This window comes from Populus alba, chromosome 1, assembly GCF_005239225.2.
Source record: "Populus alba chromosome 1, ASM523922v2, whole genome shotgun sequence".
Classification (NCBI taxonomy): domain Eukaryota; kingdom Viridiplantae; phylum Streptophyta; class Magnoliopsida; order Malpighiales; family Salicaceae; genus Populus; species Populus alba.
The window spans coordinates 10,390,684-10,413,266 of NC_133284.1; the positions used below are offsets into that span (position 1 = coordinate 10,390,684).

Here is a 22,583-nt window from a genome sequence, read left to right on the forward strand (position 1 = left end):
AAGGGATAAAATTGAAAAAAAAATAGGATTCAAAACAAAAATATATACCAATCAAAATATACTGAAGACTAAATTTAATATAAACAACAAATAACAAAACATTTCTGAATTTTTCAAAACTTCTGGAAAGTATTTTATGTTCAAAATAAAAAAAAAAAATAATTTCTTGAAAACCAAACCAAATTTTCCTTTAACTATATAGAAAATATTTTTTCATTAATTAATTTTTTAAATAATAAATAAACACATGAAAATTTAAAAAATAATATCTAAAAAACCACTTTACATGAAATAAATAAGACATAAGAATTGATTTAATCAGGTAGCTAAAATAGTGTTTCTTAATAGTCTTTAGGGTGGTGTTATTTCCACTTCATTTTTTTTTTATTATTCATACTTCATTATTTATTATTCATCATAGAGACAAAAATAACCTCATAAAATGTGATTCATGTATTTAATTAAAATCTTAAAAAGTAATAAATTTCAAAATGATTGCTCTTTATTCTAAAAACAAAAACAAGAAGATTACATTATGCCTAAATTTCTTTGTTCTTTATTTTCTAAAAATATAAGTCATGTAAAATATTTTTTTTTACAAACATAAAATTGATTTAAAAGATACTTTAATTTTTTTGAAAAGTCAATGAATTTTTAAGGTACCAAGTATCATATAAAATAATTAATAAATTATTATTATTAATTTATTTATATTTTTTTTATGATGTAATGACTTCACTGTAAAAGTTATATATATCATGAAAACAAATATAGTAATTATAGATAACAATCCCTATTTTGTAATTTAGATCCTTCAAAATATATTATTAAAAAAAATATTTTATATATTGTAAATTTTGAGCTAATTAAAAATAAAATAAAATTTTTGAAATATGAATTTGTTGTGTGCAATCTTTTTTCATCATATTATTATTTTTAAAGGAGCATAAAAAGAAAATATTTTAGAATTTAATATTATATATAGAGCAATTAAGACATATATTTAATATGGTAAAAGTCATTACAAGAATGGTGAAGTAGGAATAACACCACCTTTTTCTTTATTATAATTTTCTCTTGGATCAGCCATTAAAGGAATGGAATTAGTTTCCACTCAACCAAAATTATAAATAGTCAAAAACAAATTATCATGCAAAAAAAAAAAAGAAAAAGAGTTATCATGAAAGGCATATACTGATGAAAGGATCAAGTTCACTAGTTACTTTGAAATTCAACACCTTTTATTAATAACCAATTATTTGAATCGTGTTTGTCGCGGGTCAAATAAAAAAAAATTGAACAAAAAATTATGTTTAAAAGATGTAATCATGTTTTAAAAAAGAAACAATGTTTAATGATAAAAACACAAAAGAAAATATGCTAAAAAAATTATGACAACCCATGGTAACCTATTAAGTCTGTGACCCGAGTCAATTGACTTGAAGTAACAAGTTTGAAAAAACCTCGAGGTCTAATATTCAACTAATTAAATATTGAAGAATAAATTTGAAAATAAAAACCAAACATACAAAGTGATAAAAAAAAGAAGCAATTATGAGCATAAAAAACCTAAGCCCGTTGTTGGGATTGGCAACACTAAAAGTATGCCTCCCGAGAGGTGTTGGAAGAGGAAGGAAAAGGGTTTTAGGTTTAATTGTATGATTAAGGTTCAAAAGTTGCCATCTAGTATTATAGTTACTAAGAAACCTATGGTTTGTGAAAGTCCGGGTAAAGAATTGGTTGTGTAAGGGGAAGATGCACCACCCTTAATACACCGTACCTGATATAAGTTGCATTATTGTTTGATTGTTTTTATAAGTCAAGTTTATATTCGTTGGTCATTTTCTAAGGTCTAAGACATATCTTCTTTTGTAAAGAAGTCTCAATCTTATTGGGTGAAGTCCTAACCGTTCTAAAATTAAAATTTTAGCATTGCATTTATTTTGCACTTTGTATCTTGAATATCAGAGAATGTACTTTATTATGTAGTTTTACACCTCTATATATTAAAGTCTATATCTAAACCCTAATATAAAATGAATAAAATGATTGGTGAAGGGTTTTTTGATTTTTTTTGTCAAATCCTAATGAATAATCATAAATTATTTATGATATCTATTTTTTTGGATTTTTAAAATATGAAAAAGATTCATTTTTTTTTTTTTTATAAAAAGTATACTTAGAAAACTTTTAGGATTTAGCCATATGCATGAATGTTTTTGTTTTGTTTTTTAAAAGAGGAAATTAATTTTAAAAATTGAGATTTTTTTTTAATTAAAAAAAAATAAAAATTTGGGAATGTTTTGGAGAAAACTAGGTATTTTAATATTGAATTTGTATCTTATAGTGTAAATATATAGTCCAATATTATGCAACATTGATAGAAAAATATGTAATAAAATCAAAACTTTTTTGAAAAGACTTTTTTTTTTAATATATATAATATTATATTATTATTTATATTGAGCTGGGATGGACCCAACTGACTTGTGCCACCATTAACCCAACAAGTCTGACCTTTTTTTTTTTTTTTTTTTGGGTGGGGCTGACACTGTTCCAATCTAGGTCATGAGTTAATTATTTTGATCGCTGCATGCAGTTGCCACAAAAAGGAAGGGGGAAAGAGAAAATGAAGGAGAAGGAGAGGAAAGTTACCTAGTTTGGTGGTCATTTATCTTGATGAGGACGTCCGGTTGGTGGCTTAGGAGGCATCGGTGGAAGAAATGGTGGCCGATGTCAGCTGTGGGAGGAAAGAGAAGAAGCTTGTAGATTAGAGAGAGGAGCTCATGGTGGCTATTCTGTCGCCAACGAGGAGTTGGGTTGGTGCAGAAGGTTGAGACGTTTTTGTTCACGACAATGTTGTGGTGGAAGTGGCTGAAGAGACAACAGAAATAGAGGGAAAAGAAAAAAGACCGTGGTGGAAACGAAATTAAAGGGGTTGATTTTTCTTGCCGACTTTGGATTGATTTCCTCCCTTAGTCCATGAAATCCACCCCTATTTATAAAGGGTGGAAAATAGATGTTTTGTCTTTACTGTTGTCAAATCTTGGCCCTTGATTTAACTTGAAAGGATCCCAATCGTTGGTTCAAAATGGCTATCATGGGTTGTCAGATTTGCTGCAGATAAGGGTTGGTTGGGTTGGTCACTTTGAGACAGTGCCACAGCCGCGGTGATGTCAATTGGTCAGAAAGGATCACACTAGCATGTAGTTAGGTATGAGGTGATTGTTTACGTGCAAATTTTGTCAAATTTAATGGAGGGATGAAGCATTAAATGTCTTGGGAAGGAGACCACTCGAGTAGATTCTCTAGAGAAGAAGATGAACAGTTAACCCTAAATGGCGTTGTTTTAGTCTTTTGATTTTTGATTTTTGATTTCTCTCAATTGCACATCCGATTGGCTTCAAACCTTCAATTTTGTTCAATTTCACCCCTAACAAACTTTAATTTCAACCTTGGATTTTAACGCCCTTTTCATTTTGCTTTTTAGTTTCAGATTTTTTTCAATTTAACATTTAATTGGCCATTAAACTTGCAAATCTCTTCAATTTCACACCTGGTTTCAATAAATTAGGTGCTTAGAGTTTAATGCCTTTTCCAAGGCGGTCCTTATCCTTAAATTTCTTCAATTTAGCCTTTAATAATTGATCCAAAACTTTGATTTTTTTATAATTTTACCTCTGATTTCAATTAATTATGTTTTGGAATTTATCTACTAAAGGTGCTTAGACTTTGTTTGAAATTGTGTTTTGAATAATGTCTTATAAAAAATATTATATATATATATATATATATATATATATATATATATATATGTTTTTGACTGTTTTGATGTGTTGGTATAAAAAAAAAATTTAATTTTTTTTTATATATTTTCAAATAAAAAATATTTTTTTAAAAAAATTGTTGCTATACTTCTGTAAGGAAGCGGAAACTAGAGATTTGCCAAGTCTTCAATGGTTTTTTTTATTTATTTGTTTCACTGATGACCCATTCTTCAAAAACTCCACATACTTTTTAAGCTTATTTATCTGTTCTTTAATTTGTTCACATCGATCTTAATCTTGAATGCAATTGGTCATGTTACCCTTTCTTCTCATATATTACATGTTCTTTTCCAGGTTGCCTTGAAAAATTGTTATCGCACCTGTTATCCCAACATTTTTGCCCAGTCTGAAGACGAGCGCGGGATACGTGCAAGGGCTGTTTATTATACAAATATTGACAAAAAAATCACCCAGGAGATATCAGGTTCTTCTTTGAATCCTTTGGCAGAGAGGTTCATAGCTTGTATACGTTTGCAGAGAGATTACATACCGACAAAAATGGCATATGATATGTTTGTTAAAATACTTCACTGAACATCAAGCTTTGAAAGCATGCTATAATAAATAATTATTAGATTTGCCATTTTTTTTTTAATTAAAGTGATGTTTTTGTTATTTTGATGCACTAAGAATTCTGTAATCATTAAATGAAATATAATTAAATATTTTTTTTGTTAATTTTTTAACGTCTTTATATTATTTTATGTCATTTTCAAAACTATAAAATCAAAGTATAAAATTGAATAAACTATAAAATATTCAGTGTAATTTTTCCCATCTTTTATTTTTCACTACTGGAACTCCATTTGGAAAGCTGCCTTTCAAAAACTCTATGGGAACTTGTAATATAGCAATTTCACTCCAAGAAAATTATGTTTCCTATAAATCTTGATTTAAAATATTTTTACTGCTTGAGTTATAAATATATTTCAATTTTAATTTAAGACCTTATTTATTTTGTGAAATTGGGAGTTAAAGAAGATCATTTTTCTACGCTAGTAAAAGGAAAATGTTTTTCTACTTTGAAATACCTTCTTTATTGACTCATTAATAAATTGATTGTTATTTGTTGAGTAAATTATAATTTAGCCCATGTTTTTTTATAATTTTGTAAATTAATCTTTTTAAAAGATACAAGTAAGTTCATTGATGAACATGATTTTAATTTTGTTTTTACAATTTAATTAAAATATAAAAAAAAGAACCAAAAAAACTAAGTTGCAATGAAGTATAAAAATATAGTGATTTAATATTAAGTTTTCTAAAATAAAAATATTAACTAATTATTTTATCATATGTAAGATTTTTAAGTTAATTATCTTATATGAATGGTTAACACAGAATGTCAAAGGCATGGGTAAGCATTACATGTAGAACATATATAAAAAACTTATGTATATATATACAACGCTCCACACCATCAGATGGTTTCAACCAAATCAATCCGCACCGACCAATAAAAAGAAAAAAAAAAAAGAAACCCAGAATAAACAAACAAATAGCGGTAAAAAATCAAGAGTGTACACGTGCGTGGGTGTAGAAATAGCAGGGTGTGTTTTTCTTCAGTTTGGAAGAGGGAAGAGGGGAGGGGAAACAAAAAAGAAAAGGGCTAGGGCTCCAAGAAACAAGTCCAACAGTACACACACACACACTTATCTTCAAAAAAAAAAGAAAAACCGACACGCGTAAAAATCCGTCTGTTCCTCTCTTCACTTCGCTTCGCTCGTCTCTTGGAAAGGTAAGAGTTCTCACTTCCATTTTTACTTTAGATTTCTCAGCTTTGTTTTGTTTGCTGTTTGTTGTGAAGGTGAAGGGGATTATTTCTTCTTCTTGAATTAGGTTTTTTTCCCCTTCTTGAATAAGAAAATATGTGAAAATGCAGGAAAATCTTGATAAACTGATGCTTGAATATCAATTGGGAGTTTCCGAGCCAAATGCTATTTTGTTGCTAACTGTTTTTTAATTTTCCTCTAATCTTTCTCATTGACCAAACATAGGATTTCTTTCCTTTTCCTTTTGAGTGATGAAAACGAGGGTAAATTGTGATGAGTTTTTTATTGGTAATTTCGATTATTGGACCGGAGAGTTTAGGGTTGAATGAAATGGTTTGGCGGAGGTGGAAAATATAATGATCAAAGAGCTTTTTATACCGGGCTTACTTCTAGAAACATTGCTTTTGTAGTTACCTAGTAAATTGGATTTACGGGGCAAGTTTGGAAAGTGCGCATTGTATTTGTATTCTTACTGCTGGTATTGCTGTTTCCTTTTTCTGACAATGAGATAGACGTCAATTGGCACCTTGTAATCTCCCTCCCTTAGAAGATTCAGGGAGTTGGGGTTGAGTTTCAAACCAAAACAATATGGTATTGGCTTCTGTTAAGTAATGTCTTGGTAGTTGTTTTGAGTTTCAGAGAACGCATTTTTGCTAGACTATTTTATTGTACTGTCATTGTTCTGGCTTTTTTTGGTGTTATTTTTTTTGTGTGTGCTCTGTATACATCTTGTTTTCTAGAGGCACACCTCTTTTTCAGTGCTTTTAAATTTTTGATACATTGAAATGAACAATATAAAATTTTTTTGGATAGGTCCTGCATTGTGAGTTGGGACATAGGAGGCCAAGAAGGATATGTCTTCTGATAGTGCAAAGGAAAATGCATCCGTAGTTGATTCTTCGGTGACTGAATGGAAGCATGACATGGGAAACTCTGACGATCCAGGTAACAAAACAGTACAAGTGCTTTCTCGTTATATTTTCCTCATGTATTGTAGTTTCCTTATTCTATAATGCCTTTGATGCATATCTACTCCCTTAAACTTTCATCATCCCCATCGGCATGGATGCATCGTCAAGGAGATGATAGTGGGCTGGAATGCTAACCATCTCTTTCCTGCTCCCCCCTTTTCTTGATGCTCTCCTTTTTAAGCACAATAGGCATTTATTTGGGACGCTCTTGTATCAGCCTGGGAATTCTTTCATGAATGATCTGCAAATATCCATCTGATTCATGTCAAGAATTACATTAATGTATCCAACTACAGCCAGACTGCAGTGATTCAGTGGCTAGAATTTTTTATTGAGTAGTTTAAAAATCATAGGTGGATCATAGATATCATTTAATCAATACCGATATTTTCCTTTTGGGATGATTCCTATCAGAAGTGATGTAGATAGAGGTGTCAGCATCTTGGTTCTGTTGGCCATCAATTTACTTGACTTCATCCTTTACTGGGCTTGGGACTGGCTAGTATAAATTAGACTCTGCAAACCTATACAGGATGATGGAAGGGCTCAAGCATTCCTAGGTAGTTTCCACTAATGATTTTTGAAGAATTTGCTACTTCATGGGACGTAGGAGATGACTTATGTATTGGTGTTGATTTTGATTTCTTATCTCTATGCATAAGGGAATTGTGAATGTTACCACATGGAATAAGGTTACTACATGGATTAAGGTGAGCTCCTATGGTTTGGCTTGATAGGTATTGAAGGGCCATGTTGAAACTCGAACTTGAGCAGAATAGGTGGACTATGCTCTTCATTTGTCATTTAAATGAGCTCTCATTGTACACCTTGCTTACTTTATTGTGGTTGGAAATGATGCCGAGGAAGTGAATAGTTTGAAATTTTGCCTAGATACTTGGACTTGAGGGAGCCAGATTAGAATAATGTATATTTTACTCCTTAAGAAATATGTGCTATATTGTATTGAAGAAAACTCAGATGGTGGGATACAAGCATGTTGATACTTATACTGAGCAAATCACAGGACTGGGGGGATCATTGACAGGACCACTATTCTCCAACCATGGACACTAGAAGGTGAAACCATGCATGGGTGTTGATTGGGTTGGTTCTGTTGATGAAAAAGGTCTACTCTTGATGTTGTACTGTTTTTTATGTAACCTGGCAATTCAGAGTTCAATGCGGGCTTGATTTGCCCACTATATGAGCATTGGCATACATTTCAGTTAAGGTTTGTAAGCTTTGGGCTACTGCTTGCGATGATATAAGAGGTAGAGATGATAGTGATTATATTTTCTCAGCCCTTTTTCAGCCATGCATTTTCTCTTTCTCTTTTCTGACTTTTTCCCCTCTTCTTCTTGAACTTTTCACAATCATATTCATGTGTCAGAATGCATATTAAGTTTAACATAGGATCTTTGTTTCTTGTCAGAAAGCCCAAGCTACAAAGGTAATGAGGATGGCTATCCTAATATGGCTGAAAAAGCAGGTCATGATCGGGTGGGAAATTCATCTATAAACAAAAAGGGAAAATTGTGTAATACAAGATATTTCATCATTAAGAGTTTGAATCATCATAATATCCAACTATCAATTGAGAATGGGATATGGGCTACTCAAGTCAGGAATGAACCAATTTTGGAAGAAGCCTTTCATGTAAGATCCCATTAATTTTAAAATGTCATGTGGTGCTTTCTTAATCTTGATGCTTTATAGAGAAGCATATGCCTGTCTTGCAGAATTCTGGTAGAGTCATTCTAATATATAGTGTCAACATGAGTGGTTTCTTCCAAGGGTATGCCCAAATGATATCTTCTGTTGGGTGGAGGCACGACAATTTATGGAGCGAAGGAAGTGGTAAAAGTAATCCTTGGGGTCGCAGTTTTAAGGTTAAGTGGCTGCGATTAAATGACTTGCCTTTCCAAAAGACGCTTCATCTCAAGAATCCACTGAATGACTACAAACCTGTTAAAATTAGCAGAGACTGCCAGGTGTCTCTTTTTTGTAGAGTGCTTTTATACTCCTTGCTGCACTTCTAAGTTAATTGTTTAACTGCAATTCTGTTTTTCCAGGAACTACCTGAAGATATAGGAGAAGCCCTTTGTGAGCTAATTGATGGGGAGAGAGACACTGATGGCATGGTGAAAAGGTATTATTTTCCTGTAAGCTTCAAGCTTATGCATTTTGCCAAAATTAAGCAATTGAGTTTTTTGTTTTGAATTCTCATAGTAACAGTTTTCCCAGGGATGATCTTCCTATGAAAAGGCCTTGCATTGATCCTTCATCTTACACAGGAGATGGAGAGTATACTGTCCCTCCACTGCAGATGCCTTGGGGCAGGACACCCACACCTTATCCTTCCTTCCTCTACCAGCAACATGATGAAGCAAGTAGATTTCATTTAGCGCATCAGGGACCTACTGCTGCTGGTTTCACTGACAATGCTCTTAGCTCTGGTGCTTCAAAAGTTGCAAGGATGAAACAGTCTCGAAACTCCACTAATTTGCGAATACACTGTGAAATGCCTTCACGAACTGATATTTGGGGTTTGTCAGCAGAAAGCCCTCTTACTAGTACTCTGACTGATGATGATTTTCTTGAAATGGTATGACGTTTCCCACCTTAGTTTCTCTGAACTTGGAATAAAGCATATATACACCTGGTTTTTTGTGTCTCTTCTTTTATGAGATATTGAATGCACTTTTCTGTGAATTAGATAGATGAAGTAAACACAAGTAGTAAGTGATCTCAACATCTTGCATCTGATTCTCAATTTGTTAGCGTTATTATCCCATTGTTTTCTTCTACTTATTTTCATATTAGTCAACAATTCTGAATCTCTCATGAAGAAAAATTCAATTTTCATCGGATTAGATTACATAATTAATTGAACTCCAACCCCTGCATCATCATCTTTCTTTAATGTCTAAAGGAAGAATTATTCATTCTAATGTTAATCTTTATAGATCAACAAGGATGTAGCATGCTGCCAAAATGTTCATCAAGCAATACACACATCTGGTCAAATAGACATCGAATCCACAATAAATTTTAGGTTCACATGCTTTATCCCATTCCTGGCTGCTGCAAGATAAACTATGAAGAGTGGTTGTGGTGAATGGCTATGGATATTCATTGTTCTCGACACTCAAATTTATCTTTTTCTAGATGATCATCTGTTATTGTATGTGAAATTGGCACAATTATCTTCTGTTGAGAAAACTTAATGATGATAGATTATCCTTACATCTTTTACACCCTTAAATGTCTTTTTCCTGATTTTTGCAGACATATGAAGAGTACCTGGAAGCCCATAGCAGGAGCATCAAGCAATTAAATCCCCCTGTTAGTATGCTTATCTGCAAAAATCTTACAGAATTGAACGAGTGCTTTCTGAAGATATATATTGATATAATAATCCTGTCAAAATATTTATGTACCCCACCAGCAATTGGTGCTTCTTACAAGTGATTTATACTATGCAGATCAGCGGGACAGTATTCTATTTCAGAACTTCTATCTTCCAATATTTGTTGTTTTGATTTTTTCTAAGCAAATGATATCTTCTTAGTATTGAATTGTTTTATTAGTAATTTTTTATCATGTGCCTATTTTTCAAGTATACCACTGGTCCATTAGTTGGGCCTTCAGATATATGGTGTGAAAACTCATCAGTTGATGTCAGCAGTGTCATAAATACAGCTATTGCAATTACCATTATATACAGTATTGGTGCTGACATGCATCTTTCAATGAAACATGAAAATCTACACCTGCCAATGCAAAGTATATAAACTAAGCTATTGTACCTTTGACAGGCAGCTGGACCATCTCAGACAACACAAGAGCCATCAAGAAGTAGGAAACATGATGACAATTTGTAAGTTCATGTCTTTTTATTTCTGGAAACCCAAATTTGTGATCCTATAAATCTTTCTTCGCTGATTTAATGATGTATTTTGCAGAAACTCAAGTTTTGTAACCGACCTTGGCCGCCCTCGTAAAAGGTCACACTCGCGTAATTCATCTGAGAAATGATTGAATATGCACCAGAGGTTGAGGTTGCTGGAGTTTCTCCTGATGAAGGGGTTGTATCTGGTAGAGTGTTGGAATTTGCCATAAGGCAGGCACTCAGTCAGTTGTATCCCAGGAATCGGGACTCATGTTGTTATGTTGTATACTTATGTACTCTATTCGATGATCTGATTACATAGTAGATTTTTACTGGGGGTTTGTGACCAACCTGTACAGATTAAATTGGCTACGCTGTCCCTCCTATTTTTACTAATTGTGTTATTTCATTTTTTTTCACCCTCTCCTCTCTGATGGAGGGTGGAATTGTGTAGTGCTGAACTAGATTTAGATACTCAAATGCCTTCGTTTTGGTTAGGCATAACATTCTTTTGACTGAAGGACAGTAGAAAAAAGGGATGTAAAATAGTCAACCTTTTAGTATGTCTTCCAATGCCGTATAACTCTGAACCAACTGTTGTGAATAGAATATTAAGAGCATGTACACAGGTTTGGAAGCACTTTTCAGAATGATTGGCATTGGTATTGTAGTTCTTGTACTCTCTGAATTCTACAAATTTTAAGGCAGGTGGCAGGTGGCAGGTGGCAGGTCCTGGCCTCGTCTGGGGATCCAGTTCCCAGCTTACCTTTGTGAATCACCATCCATAGTTTGAGGATTTAGCTGAGAATTTGATTGAAAATGGAAAATTCTTGTGCACTGAAGAGCCCAAATTATAAGCGAAAAATGTTAGGTTCTATGTGTATGAATATGGTGGTACTGTGGCTCGGTTTCCTCTGAATTGATAATGGTGGAACTAGAATTTGGGATCCAGATCTCTCTTGTATGCATTTGTAACAAAAAAATGTTAGAAAATACTTCTGATTTTGAGCCATGGACCCGGGTATTTTGCTCTTCACGTTATAATATCTCGGGAAAAGGCTTGGGAACAGATTTAGACATGAATGATTTGTCTATATTGTGTTTATTATTAACAAATAGGGGACGGTTAAATCACAAAGTTCATTATAAAAATAAAGCCTTTTTTCCCCATGTCTATTGTTTATAATGCATGCAAAATTACACTCTAATCCCTAAGTTTTTAATTTTTGATCCCTTTTATTTTTGGATTTTTCATTTTGATACTAAAATTTATTTAATTATTGTTTTTATATTTTAATCCCTAAATTTTAAAACATGGGAGAGAAAGTAAGTCACTATAAAATTTTAGAAAAGAATGCTCTCAAGTGACTAGTTTTTTATTAATAATTTTGATTTTAATGTCGCTAGAAAATAATATACATATACACACACACACACGCACATACTCAAATGATTAAAAAAAAACACAGGTTAAAGTAAATAGGTCAATGCTTCTCTCATCCCTGTAATTTTTATTTTATATTTAAAAAGGTTTATTTAATATTTTTTATTTTAATATCAACTATGTACTTTAAATTTTTATTATTTGTACATCATTTTATTAGTTGTATCACTAACACCATTATAAATTGGCACGTGTCACATGCTTAAAACATGATTCTTCTCTAAAGCACATTTCATTCCATATAATTTTGAAAACTTTATTTTGGTCATTGTATTATGTTTGTCTTATAAACAAGTCTTTAATTGAAATATCTTTTGTTATCATATTTATAGCCACATACAATTTAGTCATTGAATGATTTAAAAAAAAAAAATCCCTATACGTCAAATATAAACTTCATAAAAAATAAGTTAAATAATTACATGGACAAATGCCTACCCTATTCGATTGTATCTCTCAATTCACATACAAGTGTTCCTTTTTCAAAAAACCTGTATCGGGATTTAATTTGTTCATTGAACGGTGTGGAGGCAAGTGTCCAGTGAACAGTGTACAATGGAGCAGCGCACATAAAATGCATTGAATTGCTGACCAAGTAATAAAAAAATATTTTTTTATTTTTTAATTGTGTTTTATTCGCTTGATAACGTAGTATTTGCAGAATTTGATCACAATTGTAATTTGTTCCTGATTATATTTTACAAGTTATGTTGTTGCGTGTTAAAGAAACCAAGAAAATTGTCAGATGTATTTCAGACGTGATGGAATTGTAATAGTTCAATGAAATAATAATAAAAATATTTTATATAAAGTATGATTTATTTTATGATGTAATAACAATAGTTAAATCCACAATATTTAAATTAAAAATTATCAATATTAATATATATATTTTTTAAAATTATTTTATAACCTCAATTTTAAAAGCATTCTTAACCAAACACATTAAACTACTTTTTCTTCAACCTCAATTTCAACTACAGTTTTAACCAAACATCTATTTTTTCAAACCAACCTCAACTAAAAGTACTTTTTATAAAAACAAATTTTTTCAAACCACAACCACAACAGTTACTACAATACCAAACACACTTTATTTTGCCTTTCACATCCATGCTTAACCTTCCAAAGCTCCCTCACCATATAAAGAGGAATTCGACTTACCTTTCATGCTAGCATAAATAAGAGGTAAGACTATTGAATTATCGTTGCTATGTAGGGAAGGAAATAAATTCACCATCAATCCGTTCACCATTTCCAAGCTTTGCAGTAGCAACAATTCTTCTGTCTAGAGTGCTTGCTCCAACTGTTAGAATCCATGGAACTTCATTAGATAATGTGATTTTAAAAGGGCCAAAATTTCTAGCTACTCAGCTTACAAATATTCCCTTCTATATGGCTACAAATGAGCATATGGAAACCCTATCCTTAAAGAATGGAATTGAATCTCCTTCAAGGGAAAGTCAAAGCACATTGACTCCATCATGGATAGCTGCATCAGTGGTTAAGCAGAGCAGCAATGCCATTGAGAAGTGGGCAAGACATTGAGGTTCCTGAAATAATGTTAAATGTCAAAGTAAATCCCTTGTTTTTCTAAAGTTGTTGCTGAGTTAGTAGCAGCACATTGTCCACTACAGTTAGTGGCTATTAACTAGAGAAGTTTGTTAAGTTTTCTCATGTATTTAAAGACATGCAATTAATACAATAATAACTGAGATATTTTATCAAACACCTTGTGTGTAGTTCGTATTCTTCAATACCTAGCATTGTTGTTCTTGATTGTGTATCCCTTCATCTGCACAAAACATAGCAATACAATTCAAAACAGTGGTATCAGAGCACTCTTAGATCTTATAGGACCAAAACACTTTTTTCAAAATCTCAAAATGACATCCAACAACCTACTTTTAAACTCCCCCATTATGTTCACCGGCGAAAACTACCACATTTGGTCAGTGAAGATGCAAGCTTTTCTTGAAGCTTATGATCTTTGGGAAATTGTTTTCGAAGACAAACCAGTAGCCCTTTTACTAACAAATCCCATTGTGGCTCAAATCAAGTTCAGCAGTGAGGAAAAGGCAAAGAAATCCAAGGCAAAATTAATCATCCAGAATTCTGTGGCAGAAAGCATTTTCTACAGAATTATGGCATGCAATTCAGCCAAAGAGGCTTGGAACAAACTAAAAGAAGAATACCAAGGCATTGATAGAACAAGGCAAATGCAAGTGTTGAATTTGAAGAGAGATTTTGAGGCACTTAACATTCAAGAAGATGAAACAATCTCCAAGTATTCTGATCGAATTTCACTAATTATCAACAACATCAGATTACTTGGAGAAGACTTTTCTGACAGTAGGATTGTGGAGAAGGTTCTTGTGACTCTTCCTAAGAGGTTTGAATCTAAAATCTCCTCTCTAGAAGAATCAAAGGACCTTAATAAAATCTCATTAGGTGAACTAATAAGTGCTCTTCAAGCACAAGATCAACGAAGAATAATCAGGCAAGACAGATTGACTGATGGAGCCTTTTATGTGCAAAAACAAAAGGCTAGAAAAGGAAAAAAGTTGCTTAATCTGAGAATTAAAGGCAGAAATGAAGGGGGCAACACTAATGAAGGTTCAAAAAAAAAAAAAAAAAGGTTCTTCTTTGCACTCACTGTAAAAGAAACACACATTCAAAAAAATATTGTTGGTGGAGGCTAGATGCAATTTGTGGAAATTGCAAGCAATCAGGGCACATCACAAAGGTCTGCAAGTTTAAAAATTCAGATCCAAAACCTCATTAAGCTTACCTAGCAGATGAAGTTGATACACAGGAGGAGCAATTCTTTGTTATCACTTGTTTCTCAACAAATGATTCAACTTATACTTGGCTTATTGATAGTGGATGCACACACCATTTGTGCAATGATGCTAGAATGTTCAAAACACTTGATGAATCTTATAAATCCAAAGTAGAGGTTGGCAATGGAGAATTTCTTGAGGTCAAAGGCAAAGGGTCAGTAAATGTTCAAACAAGTTCAGGTATCAAAATCATTCCTGATGTATTATTTATACCTGAAATCAGTCAAAATTTGTTAAGTGTTGGACAAATGATGGAGAAAAACTATTCTCTTCAGTTTAAGGATCATAAATGAACTATTTTTTATCCTTCTAGAGAACAAGTGTTCTGTATAAAGATGAAAAACAGAAGCTTTGTTGTTGACTGGTATAAAGTATCCAATCATGCATATGTGAGTCCTACTCAGGATGTTTTAAATCTTTAGCATAAAAGATTTGGACATTTCAATCAAAAGGGCTTATTAATTCTGAAACAAAAATAAATGGTTGAAGCATTACCCATATTGAAAGGTGAGATTCAATTATGTGAAACAAGTCAATTTGGTAAGCAATCAAGGCCACCATTTCCTAAAAAGCAAGCTTGAAAAGCCAGCTAAAAGCTTCAGCTCATCCACACTGACTTGTGTGGACCTATGAAGATAACCTCATTATGTGGTAACAAGTATTTCATTCTCTTTATTGATGATTATACTAGGATGTGTTGGGTGTATTTCATCAAATTTAAAAGTGAAGTATTTACAATCTTTCAAACATTTAAAGCTTTAGTTGAGAATTAAAGTGACATGCTAATTAAATGCTTAAGATCTGACAATGATACTGAATATACCTCAAATCAGTTTCTTGAGTATTGCAACAGTAGAGGCATTATGCACTAGTACATTACACCATACACACCACAACAAAATGGTGTGTGTGAGAGGAAGAACAAGACAGTAATAAAGATGGCTAGATGTCTTTTACTTGAAAAGAAAATGCCAAACAAATTATGGGTAGAGGCAGTCAATACCTTTGTTTACTTGTTGAACCGACTTCCAACCAAAGCACTTGAGGACAAGACACCGTATGAAGGCTAGAATGGTGTTAAACCTGTTGTAAATCATCTTCAAATCTTTGGCAGCATATGTTATGATCATATAGTTGAGCCAAAGAGGAGCAAACTTGACAACAAAGCTTAGAAGAGAGTTCTTGTGGGCTATGGAACGACAACCAAAGGATACATAATCCTTTGCTTACGAACAGAGAAGGTAATTCTCAGCAGAGATGTGAAGGTTGATGAAGCAACCACATAGGATTGGGAACATCAGAAAAATATGATTTCTGATCAACCATTCACCATTCAGCCTCAGCTGGTAGCTGATAAATCAGTGGATGACTTTCCAGTTAAAGGCACAAGATCAGTGAAAGATATTCACCTAAGATGCAATATGGCAATTCTAGAACCAACCAGCTATACTGAAGCTCAAGAATTTCCAGTATGAAGGAGAGCAATGAAGGCAGAAATATAAATGATCAATAAAAATACAATATAGCAGCTGATTGAAAGGCCTAAGTATCACAAGGTAATAAGTGTAGGATGGGTTTTTAAAACAAAACTCAATCCAGATGGGTCAATATGCAAACACAAGGCTAGATTGGTGGTAAAAGGTTATGCTCGCAATATGGTGTGGACTACCTAGAGACCTTTGCTCCAGTAGCAATGTATGATACTATTAGACTTTTCATTGCACTTGTAGCACATAACTCTTGGCAGATTCACCAACTTGATGTCAAGTCTACCTTCTTGAATGGATTTCTTACTAAAGAAATCTTTGTAGAGCAACCCGATGGATATGTTTTTAAAGATAAAGAAGATCATGTGTATCTACTTAAGAAGGCCTTTTATGGGTTGAAACAAGCTCCCCGAGCTTGGTATGATAGAATGGACACACATCTGCTTCAACTTGGGTTCAGCAGAAGGCAAAATGAAGCAATTTTATATGTGAAATCCTGTGGTAACCATTTTCTAATTGTATCTATTTATATAGATGATATGTTTATCACAGGAAGTGAACTTGGAATGATCCAAGAGTTCAAAGATGAAATGAAGAAGATGTTTGAGATGTCTGACCTTGGAATGATGAATTACTTCCTTGGAATGGAAGTGATGCAATCTAGCCATAACAGTTTTACATGTCAAAAAAAGTATGCTTTAGACATCCTAAAAATATTCAAAATGTAGGATTGTAAACCAGTGGGGACTCCTATGACAATAAGTATCAAGCTTAACAAGGATGATGAATATGAAAAAGTGGATGAAAGTTTGTATAAATGCTTAATTGGCAGCCTTCAATATCTCACAATAAGCAGACCTGACATATTGTTTGTTGTAAGTATTCTTTCAAGGTTCATGCATTCTCTAAGGGAGACTCATGTTATTGCAGCAAAAAGGATACTTAGATACATCAAAGGTACCATTAATCTTGGTATTTTCTGTCCAAGATCATTGTAAGGGGTTGTGGAACTAAGAGGCTATACTGACATTGACTAGGGAGGCTGTTTTGATGATTCAAGAAGCACTTCAGGGTATTTATTCTCAGTCAATTCAGGTGTCTTCACTTGGAGTTCAAAGAAGCAAGAGACAACAGCTCAGTCCACTACAGAAGCAGAGTACATTGCTGCTGCCTCTGCTGTCAACTAAGCAATTTGGTTAAGGAAAATGTTAAAGAATTTGGGACATGAACATGTTGAAGCTACTAAAATCATGTGTGATAATAGTTCTGCAGTATCAATTTCAAAGAATCCAGTCTTTCATGGACGTACAAAGCATATCAAAATCAAGTTTCATTTTATTAGAGAAGTTCAACAATCTAATGAAGTGATGCTGATTCATTGTTCTTTTGAAGAACAACTTGCAGATATATTTATCAAACCACTACCTAAAGAGAGATTTGAGACATTAAGACAAATGATTGAAATTTGTCTTCAAAATGTCAAGGAGGAGTTTTAGATAATTGACATTTTAACTCTAGTGTTTCAGTTTATTTAATTGTTATTCAATCAAGTATTGTCTGTTTTCTTTTCTTTCATTTCTGTTTTGATTTCGTCAAAGTAAATCCCTTGTTTTTCTGAAGTTGTTGCTGAGATAGTGGCAGTACATTTCCACTACAGTTAGTGGCTGTTAATTAGGGAAGTTTGTTAAGTTTTCTCATGTATTTAAAGACATACAGTTAATAAAATAATAACTGAGACATTTTATCAAACACCTTGTGTGTAGTTTGTGTTCTTCAATACCCAGCACTGTTGTTCTTGATTGTTCATCCCTTCACCTGCACAAAACACAGTAACACAATTCAAAACAACCTCTCTCGCAAAGAACAATCTTGCCTTAGGCATCTATATCGGTCAATGATTCCGGTACACAAAATGCTGCTGATTCAAAACCGTTAGAATTTGTATAAACACGACTCATATATGGGGTGAATTTGGCTGAAAGAGGGTTTCACCAAAAAACGCATAGAATTAGCCAACAATACATCTACTCTTAAGCTTCTATTAATGGTGCTCGCTCCAATAGTGAGAATCCATGAGGCATCATTTGATAACCGGGTGTTTAGAATAGTGATAAATATTAATTTTTAAAATGTTTTTTATAATGTATTAAAATCATATTTTTTTCTAAATAAAATTTAATTTTTTTATTAAAATATTAAAATAAAAAACACAAAATAATAATTTAAAACAATAAAAACAAATCAATTTTTTTAAAAACCCGTGAGTAACCACAATGCCAAACACTGCAAAATTTGAACCATTATATGGACCTTCATTCCCTGCTGAACAAATCACGAAAATTCCTCTATGAGCATCTCCAAAGCTCCCCCTGCCATTGAATCTTCAAAAATAGGTGCTGAACCACCGCCAAGGGAAAGGGAAAGCACACCCATCCCATCCTCAACGGCAGCATCCATTGCAGTCAATATAACACTGTCCAAGCAACCGAAATCAGAGCAAACTTTGTAAATGGTCAAGTGAGCCAGAGGTGTCATACCAACTGCTGTGCCATTAGCGTTGCCTAACATTGGCGTCATTTACAAAATTTCCAGCTGCTGTGCTGGCCGTGTGAGTCCCATGGCCTTCATCGTCAAATGATGGTGCCGCTTTTGATGAAATGGAATCTCTTGCACCAATGACTTTGTTGTTACACACAGTTCCATTGCTGACAAAAATCCATCCTTATCTTCCACAGCTTTTGCTTCTTCTGCTGTTAGTTCTGCAGCAAACCCAGTGACAATATTTCTGTAGGAATACACCATGCGTTTTTGGTGGTTTGAACTTGGAATGGTGGCCGGTAAGAATGACTCCCCCCTCTGGTTTCTTTACAAAGACAGTAAGTTTCAAATAGGCTTTCTTGATCAGTTTCCAAAGTTCCTAGTGGTTCCCCTCCCTAAGTGCACGCTTGAGAGAAGCTAAAAACATGGAGATGAGACCAACGAGAGATAATCCCCATGGTTGGAAACATGAACTGTTGTTTTCCATTCTAGGGAAAGAACTAGAGAATGATAGATTTTGTGAGTCAACGCAAGAACCTAAACACGCATTTATATAGCGTAGTAGAGAGAGTTTGCATATGGAAATGAACGACGGCCGCCATTTCTGGTATTTTGGAAGTTGATGGATGGGTCTTTTCCAACCTGTTTGACATAATTGCCACATACAGCAGGAGGGGTGTGAACTTGGTAACACTGCCAATGCTTGTCTATGCAATCAACAAGGTGTAATGGTGATTGATCTTCTGCGATATGCTTGATTGACCTTGGACGCTGATCTTAATCTTGTTTAATTATTCCAGGTGATTGCATCACCCTTTCCATGCCAGGAAATAAATATGCTGCACGCTACACAAAGGTTGATACTTGATAGAGGCCAAATATTGGCATAGCATAAAACTGACAAAAACAAATGATTAACTAAAGGCCTGCAGTACCATAAACGGAACCAGTGCAAGGAGCTCGCAACAGGAGAGGCACAAACATAAACATTGATAGCAGCAGCTGCAGCTTCCCAGCGATTTTAAAACATCCATATTTCAAAACCAGAATCCATCTGCTGCAGATAATTGTAACAACTAGCATGCAGTAGGAGTACCAGTAAAACATATCACCAAAAAGGGAGCTACGGAAACTTCATATTAGAACTTAATCTATCCAGCAGACAAGAAGAGAAGGAGGGGGTGGGGGAGGGGGGCAAAACACTTCGGCTGAGAGGACCACGAATAATGGACCACCAGAAAACATGAGGAATAAATTTCACCAATGAAGAGCACAAGCAGTTCAGCAATGGACAAAGATCGCAACTACTTGGAATCGCTTTGCATAGGCACCATGTTGAGACAAAAAGAGCTCAATAACACTTATCAGAAACAGAAACCTGCAGCAAACTTTGACACAGACAAGGACAAGCAAAATAGACTTCCACAACAAGGAGCATCCAGGAGATTAGAACTAAAACCACAGCATCATAGGATTCAGATGCATCATGTGTGAATAATGGGAGGAAAAAATAAAGAATGCACGGGATGATGTAATTTGAAGAGCATTTGCACCAGCAGGTAAGCAAGTTTGTTGTTCATCATTGAAAATACTCTGAAACCAGGCACAAGAACCTCTGGTGTAACACAGTACTCAAATATGTTTTCAGATTGCCATCTCTACCGGCAGACCTTAAATAATCTGGTACTGGTACCTTATCTTCACTGGAGGATAGAAACAAAACCGGGCCCTTCTAACCAAAGCCGAACAGGAACCCATCTCTAGTATCCTCCAACAGTTGACTCCATATCGTTTCCCTGAGCTGTTTTGCAGAAGGTCACCAAGTAACATTGCCATCTGCTTGACATTATAATCTGCCATACCCAGTAAGCGTTTCATTACAACCATGTCCCACCCTCATGATGCCTTCTTCAAGAAACTCCAATTTTACAACAAAACAGCCCCTCCCCCACTGCTCAGCCAATTAAATAGGTGACAACAAAGTAACTAAATTGAACTAATCTAACAAAATAAATATCATTATCTGTAACTAATTTTCCTCGAACATTATCAAATTGTGCACAAAATCCACAATTATAACATTAAAATTCGTTCATCAAATCAAACCCTAATCTTACAACAAAGTTTTTTTACAGAAAGAAGAAGGATCAATTTCATTGTTGATTTCTCAATTTCTCAAGTATCAATAATCCCTCTCATTATCCGGTGCACGCTTACCCTTCTTGATCTTCTCAATCTGAATCTGCGTCTCGGTGAAGATCCTCATCCTTTCCATTTCCAAATCCTTAGCAAACTTCATCCTTTGCTTCTCCAAATCCACCATTTGCTTCAACTTGTCGCTCTCCACCCTCTCATAAACCTCCCCAAATCTCTCTACCGCACGTGCCAATCTCTTAATCCCTTCCCCCTCCCCGTCCTCCTCTACGCTCTCTCTCTCCCCTGCCTCAAACTCCTCCTCCTCCTCCTCCTCCTCCTCACTATCTGACTCTTGTGCTGCCGCTGCCGCTGCCATTGCCGAATAATTCCTCCTAAAATAACCACCATCATCCACCGGCAAAGTCCTCTTCTGTGGCAACGCCACCGCCAGGGCCGCTGGCTGCGGCGGCGGAGTAGAACTAACCGGAGGAGTCCTCCGGTAAGAAGGATGCAGCGGGAGAGCCACGGGAGGAGACGGGGAGAGGGACGGAGAGGGCGGTTTCTTAATAGATGAATTAAAATTAGATCCAATCAAAGAGTCAAGGCGTTCAAAAAAGGGCCAAGACGACGTGAGGGTACCGTTGGAGGAAACGACACGAGATTTCTCGATCTTGTATTTCTTCTTAATGGTGTCTATCCGGTTCTTGCACTGGACATCAGTACGGTGCGTTTTCTTGGTATGGCCGTGAAGAGCGTTGACGGTATCAGCAACATCTTGCCAGTCCTTCTGACGGAGATTACCTCTGTTAAGTTCAAGATAACGGCGTCCCCAAGCATCAACAAGAGTAGAGGTAGCTTCTTCACTCCAACAATCTTCACGGATGGGCAATGAACGAGAGTGTGGTGCGGTTGACGGAGTAACAGAAGATGATTCGATCAGATCTTCCATAATCAATTAAGGATGGAGAAGGAGATGGCGGCTGATTGGTTTGATTAGGTGAATTTTAGGTTTTGGTTTCGCGTTTGGGGATTTTAATGTGGGAGATAAAAAGAGGGAGGATGACTTCGGTGCGGCGAAGGTGACGCGCCGGACAGTAGTTTTGGACAACGTGAACAACAACAACAACAGCAATAGTATTTGAGACGACGTGTCGGGGTGGGACATATCGTGACGAGTCGGTCCGACCAAGTAATAGGGTTGTGTTGTGTTGTGTCGTGTCGAGAATTGAGATTCTTGTAATAAGGTTAGCCGTCGTCATTATTCTGATTCCTTGAGCGTTAATAACTTGCAATATTTATAGCAGTGAAAGGAGGGGCAAGGCAAGGCAAGAGAAGAGAACAGAACTACAGAAGAGAGGAGGATTAAAATAAAGCACCCCCCCCCCCCCCACCCTAAAAATAAAAGAAAAAGAAAAAGAAAATCTCGAGAGTTTTAAAAGATGTTAAAATCCGTGTTCATGAGTGATTTTACAACTAAACTGAAAGATGACGAGAAGGATAGTGATATGTTACTCTCCTTCTCATCATCCCAAGCCTATCTGAGTGATTTTACAACTAAACTGAATGGAGCCAGTTTTAATAAACAGTGAAAAATGTTAATATATTATTTAAAATACTTTATAACATGTTTGTTTTGTTGCTCACAAACTACTATTTTCTGGCAGGTGCTAAAT

At 34.6% G+C, this 22,583-nt stretch overlaps 2 protein-coding genes across 5 annotated transcripts; one reads left to right on the forward strand and one right to left on the reverse strand.

The window, feature by feature from the left end:
• The first annotated feature begins 5,100 nt into the window (after positions 1–5,100).
• On the forward strand, positions 5,101–11,112 carry LOC118036032 (uncharacterized). Of its 4 annotated transcripts, none has more exons than XM_035041724.2 (9): positions 5,105–5,565; positions 6,413–6,544; positions 8,003–8,226; positions 8,310–8,561; positions 8,643–8,719; positions 8,806–9,175; positions 9,859–9,915; positions 10,389–10,450; positions 10,536–11,112. In XM_035041724.2, the coding sequence occupies exons 2-9, from the start codon at positions 6,454–6,456 to the stop codon at positions 10,606–10,608; spliced, it is 1,206 nt and encodes a 401-aa protein (XP_034897615.1). In that variant the 5' UTR covers positions 5,105–5,565; positions 6,413–6,453; the 3' UTR covers positions 10,609–11,112. The 4 variants fall into 4 exon arrangements, with proteins under 4 accessions (XP_073261210.1, XP_034897615.1, XP_073261212.1 ...); XM_035041725.2 differs by having other exon boundaries at positions 5,115–5,565; positions 8,815–9,175; XM_073405109.1 differs by lacking the exon at positions 8,310–8,561 and having other exon boundaries at positions 5,101–5,565.
• Positions 11,113–20,334: 9,222 nt separating this feature from the next.
• On the reverse strand, positions 20,335–22,231 carry LOC118036039 (trihelix transcription factor ENAP1-like). The gene has a single exon (XM_035041732.2). The coding sequence runs from the start codon at positions 21,857–21,859 to the stop codon at positions 20,957–20,959; it is 903 nt and encodes a 300-aa protein (XP_034897623.1). The 5' UTR covers positions 21,860–22,231; the 3' UTR covers positions 20,335–20,956.
• Positions 22,232–22,583: the final 352 nt, after the last annotated feature.